Source organism: Eurytemora carolleeae, unplaced genomic scaffold, assembly GCF_000591075.1.
Source record: "Eurytemora carolleeae unplaced genomic scaffold, Eaff_2.0 scaffold928, whole genome shotgun sequence".
NCBI lineage: Eukaryota > Metazoa > Arthropoda > Copepoda > Calanoida > Temoridae > Eurytemora > Eurytemora carolleeae.
The window spans coordinates 135982-141840 of record NW_019396814.1 but is presented as its reverse complement, the minus strand read 5'-3'; the positions used below and the strand labels follow the sequence as shown (position 1 = coordinate 141840).

General features: G+C 29.5%; 1 protein-coding gene across 1 annotated transcript; it reads right to left on the bottom strand.

Moving 5' to 3' along the window:
- Positions 1–988: 988 nt before the first annotated feature.
- On the bottom strand, positions 989–4877 carry LOC111708963 (ras-related protein Rab-23; the record flags this gene model as incomplete). Its single annotated transcript, XM_023482491.1, has 4 exons — positions 4831–4877; positions 2715–2836; positions 2384–2427; positions 989–1167 (listed from the first exon to the last, which is right to left on the bottom strand). Coding segments are annotated over exons 1-4 (390 nt in total), but the record flags the coding sequence as incomplete, so codon positions are not given.
- Between the last annotated feature and the right edge of the window lie 982 nt (positions 4878–5859).

Genomic DNA, 5859 nt, shown 5'->3' with positions numbered 1-5859 from the left:
ATACAGATACAGATACAGATACAGATACAGATACAGATACAGATACAGATACAGATACAGATACAGATATAAAGAGGTGCAACAAGGGAGGGCGGCGGGGCGCGCGCCCTTCCCATAGCACGTGAGAGGGGGGTGGGCGGCAGAAAGAAAAGAAAGACTGGTGAATATCAGTATCACAGGAATAAGAAAACCAATAGAGTTATTGTAGAAATTATACTATAGTTAGTTAAATAAATATTTTTATCTTTCTCAATTCTCAAGGCTACAGGCTATTGTAAACATTTAATGTAAGTAAGTTCCGAACTGAAGTATTTGTGTTGACTGTTGTTAGTTTAGTTTATTTCTGTTTTTCTAGATTTTTGCAACAAACTCTGATATGTTAATCCCTTTATCTTTGCCACCCAATGTGTAGATTTGAAACTTTTAATTCTTTGGGTAAAATTAACCACTCAGTGCAAAGATTTAGGGATTAGAATATTTGAGTTTGTGGCAAAAACTCAGTTCCAAATCTAGAGAACATTAACTGAAACTTGGCAAATTTCTAACTGATTATCATATTTCATAACTGATAAGGTTATGTTATGAACTTCTGTTTGACAGAACTTTTATAAAATCGAAAATGAAATAAGATTATAAATGTTGGTTTGTATGATCAATCATAAATCTGCAATAACTTCAGGAAGAAACTTTTCTTTTGCGCTTCGCACACACATTCAACGAATTGACTCATATCGTTCATTTTACAGCTGTTGGAAGTATACATTTTTTTTAAAAACACAAGAAAAAACGATTTGAATTGAATACAGCCAAATCTGTATGCAACAACTGAAAATTTCCTTTTTTCGACTTCAAACCCCCAAAAATGCACTTTTATTTTGAAAACAAAATCTAAAAAGGGTAAAAGGATACAAGGATACAAGGATACAAGGATACAAGGATACAAGGATACAAGGATACAAGGATACAAGGATACAAGGATACAAGGATACAAGGATACAATGATACAAGGATACAAGGATACAAGGATACAAGGATATAAGGATACAAGGATACACGAATCCAAGAATACCTGTTTAAATGAAGATCTATCTGTGGTAGAAAAGACAAGAATACACCCTTGTGCTCCTCTATAGTAAACTCTTGTTATACAATCAAATTCCTCTTGTCCTAAAAACAAACAAATCCTTCTCGTGTTCTGCAAACAAACCAATTCTTCTTGTCCTAAAAATAATCAAATTCTGTTTGTCCTGCAAATAATTAAATTCATCTTTTCCTACAGTGAATCCCAGATATTTGAATACATAGCAAGACTTTTTTTAATGTCGTATTTTCAACCTATTTAAGATCAAATGCCGTGGACAAACGAATTCCACATATCAATTGCTGTCCTATATATTTCAGGGCTATTAATTTACCCTGAAATAAAAATTAGAATTTGTTTCTTAAGAATTATCAAAAAATTATGACTCTCAACAAGGATATTTGGATATATTTTTATAAATAGTATTCAACCCTTTGAAGCTGTGATTATCTACACAACTTTCTTCGTGTACAGAACAATGATAAAGCATAACAGCTGTCAAAAACTTATAAACAATTTAAAGACGACATTTCATGCGCTCTTGCTATGTATTCTTATATGTGAGATTGGCTGTACAGTGTACAATCAATCGAATTGTTCTTGCCCTACAAATAAAATTAATTAATCTTGTTCTACAAACAATTACAATTATTCCTCTTGTCCTGCAAATATAGTAATTCGTCTTGTCCTTCGTACAAAAATCAAAATCTTTTTGTCCTATAAATCATCAAATTCTGTTTGTCCTACAAATAATCAAATTACTCTTTTCTTACAATCAATCAAATTTATCTTGTCCTACAAACAAACGTATTCTTCTTGTCCTACAAATAATAAATTTATCTTGTCCTACAAACAAACGTATTCTTCTTGTCCTACAAATAATAAATTTATCTTGTCCTACAAACAAACGTATTCTTCTTGTCCTACAAATAATCAAATTCATCTTGTTCTACAAACAAACAAATTATTCTTGTCCTACAAACAATCAAATTTCACTTGTCTTACAAATAGTGAATTTTAGATTTTAACAATGAACATTTTATGAAAAGATTTTGTTCTAATCTATTCTTGATTGCCAGGATTTTTGAATAAAATGTAACACTATATATAGGATGTCATGGCTCCTTTATATTATAGCTAAAGAAAGTATAATTGACAGTCCAAACCAGAATATTTGTCCTTTTTTGCAGATGATTAATTATTCACAACATGGTACCACATGCACTAGAACAGTGATAAGTAAATTGAACCAGCTATGACCATTGTAAATTAACGCTTAGATACAAATCTAAAAATATTTACCAGCAGTGTCCCATAAGAGCAATCGAACTTCTTCTCCAGATATACTACAAAATAAATTTTTACTTTCCATGTTTTTTATTTTCTTTTACTTTTTTTTCAAGGTTAAAAAAAAATAAAAAAAAAAATGCGAAAAATACTTATTTAACAGTTAATAATATACAGAGTTACCCAAAAAGGATTAGACTTTTAAGTCTCATCTCATCCCGGCACTGTAATAATCATAGAATTCATCAATGTGTTTTTAACCCTTGTAAATGTATAATTATGTGCCTAATAAAATATTTATTTATTTATTTATTTATCTTGTAAATAGCTGTATCATGAAAAATACCTCAAAGATTTCTCTAGAAAGTCCACACCCATCGTCTTCTTGTATTGATTTGTGAAAACACCGCGGCAATATCGCTGAATTAATGACGACTTCCCAACTGCTCCATTTCCCACGATCAAAATCTGATATAATGGGTTTTGTTGAAAACATGCCTATTAAGGACGATGTTTATTTGATCAAACTTTCGCAACTAATAATTATTGCAAATAAACAAATTGCATTGTCAAACTTTAAAGATTTACGTAAAATAAAGTATCAAATGGAGTCTAGACTTTAACGGTCCGAATTCTCTTCTCCTATTCAAACAAAGCCAATCTACTGTCGTCTTTAAATTCCAATGTTTAATAGGGTCACCTTGTACCAAGTTTAACAACTTTAAAACATCTCTGCTTAGAAATTAAGTACTCCAAAAAGTATTGTTTTTATGTATCAAACATGCATGATGCAAAGTAGAATATATAGTTGTAAATTAAAAGATGCATGATGCACAGTTTTGAACTTTGATGCATCAATTATTCTTTAGGTTTTAATGATGATGCATACAAAGTTTATCATTTTCTGTCATGTTTATTGTTTATTTTTAAAAGGGAAACTAGAAAATGGCAAAAAAAACCTCTCTTTTTTCCATCGCGCAGTGCACTGATTTTTTTCAATGTACTTGTACTTCCATTTACATTAAGGATATCCCATGAAGCATGATAGTCAAGAGACGACTTGAATATTATTTTTTAATCTTTAAAATAATTTGTTGCTTTTATTCTTCAACTTAATGTTAAAATGTTTTAAACCTCAAAATTTACAAAATGCCCATTGTCCTTGTATTTTGAAAATGTGGTCTGCCTTTTATGTGCTTTAAAGATTACCGGATATATGTAGAATTTCGTTCAGATTTAGACAATTTTAATAAGATTTTAAGATTTTAAGATTTTTCTTAAAAGAGTAAAAAAGGCAGAATACTTTTTGAAATTGTCAGAATCACAGAAGTTTTTGTGAAAGTAAGTTAACGTATAAATGTCGCAAATTCTCAACGATTAAAGAAGATTTTCTAGTCATCTCACAAATGTTTTTAATGTAGCTTAGCTTTGATATTTCGAATATTTATTTTTTCAAGTCCTTACTGATCAAATAAAAAGGTAACAGATAATTAACAGATCAAACAAATCTAATTCTTTCAGGTCGAGATCGAGAGAATTATAATTCAACATGCAATCTTGAGATGTATGCATAAGATGTAAACGTGTTAAATGTTCTATTGTTAAAGGATAAATCCACAATAAAGAACCAACAAAGCGTGTAGAACATTTTATATAAGAGGATTATATAGGGAGGGGGGGGGGGCACGTAGAGTTAATATAACATTGAATCTACGCAGGGTCACCCGCAAAGTATGAGTCTTTAATAAAGACTTCATCCCTCTATAAATTGAAAACCTAATTATGTAAATACACATGTTGCGAAATAATTGCAGAAAGCTGAACACTTCTATTTACCACAAATGAAAATAATTAAGTTCTAGTCAGAGTCATATCATTGAAAATATTGAATAATGTCTTTTTCTTGTACAAAACTTTGAAATGAGAATTTTTCAAAAATACCAATTCTTCATTAAAAGGATTTTTGTTTTGGATAACTCTTTTTATCATCATTTAGATGCAAAATTGCATTTCCATTCTTCAGCAAGGGTTTAGTCAGGGTGTTTAAATAAACAAAGGTAATCTTTGACGGCTTAAAAAAATGTTCGATCTGAGTTATCTGATAACCATGTTTTAGGATATTTCAAAAAACAAAAATGTCCATAATCCCAAGAGTTTCAAATACTTTGTGTAGGTTAAAAATGAATTTATATTTACAAAGATTAGAATTTGTAACAAAAAAAAACTATTAATGCTAATATTAGAACAAACATTAATTAGATTAGACAGATTTTAATTATAAGCAAAATAAAACCATTTAAATGATTAAGGGTTCATCACATAACGATTTTTTCAAGAAATTGCACCTAAGTTGAATATCTTAGTTATACTGAGATTGAAGTGTAATAAATTATTTGTTAACGTATTATTTTATCTGTATAAAAGGTGTCCTTAAACTTGTATTGTATAATTACAACAATAACCTTTAATGCAATTTCTAGATCCTCTGAATACTCGGCTAAATGCATTTTAATCTAAAATATATTCAAGTTAAGAAATCAGATAGAAAACTTTTTTTTAAAGGGAGTGACCGGCTCTTAAGGTAGTTTTCAGAATTAGTTTTTTTTAATTATTAAATAACGACGACATAAAATGTAAAAAAGTTCTACAATAAACTACAGACGTCTTGTATAGGAACACCTTGAAAAAATAAAAATTAATCTTATCATCGAAAATAAGTAATCTGGTTCAATTATTAGTTTCTGTTTTCTCATTATTCACAAAGATTTTCTGCAGATTTTCTAGAATTATTATTGAAAAGACGACATTTGAAAAATTTGAAGAAATCTGCGAAAAAATTCATAGAAATAAGAAATTCAATATAATTTCTTTTGGGAAATATGTTCCTAACCATCTAATTAGATTACAGTATAATTTTTACTTTATTTTTCGTTGTCGTTAATTAATAATTTAAAAAAAACTAATTCTGAAAACGTATCCACCCCCAAAGTAGGAGTTTAGAACGTCGAATTTGCGCTTAAACTCAGGATTTACAGATATTTAAAAAGTTTTATACGTCTCGAATGAATCCGAAAGAAGTTTTCCACAACACTGCATAGTTCAACTACATTACATAGCCGGCCGGTCACCCTTTAAACGGAAATTTGGTTTAATGAAAGCTAGCTGTAATTTTAACATTGAAAATTAATTTTAAAATTAAGTTTATAGATTACATTTCAATACCTTTTGTTTACGTAAAAAACAAATGCAGAACTGTTTTTACTGTACCANCCCCCGACCAAAAAAAGCAAAGAATTTTTATAAGAACTTTTTACCATTTGTAACTATTTGTCATTTGGAACCATTTGTTACCATTTGCAACCATTTGTAACCATTTGTAACTATTTTTAACCATTTGTAACGTTTAGTGTAATTTCTTGGTGACCGTGAAGATTTGAAACTAGCCCGCCCTGACATTTGTCTTGAATGTATATCCTCCCTGCAGTAGAACC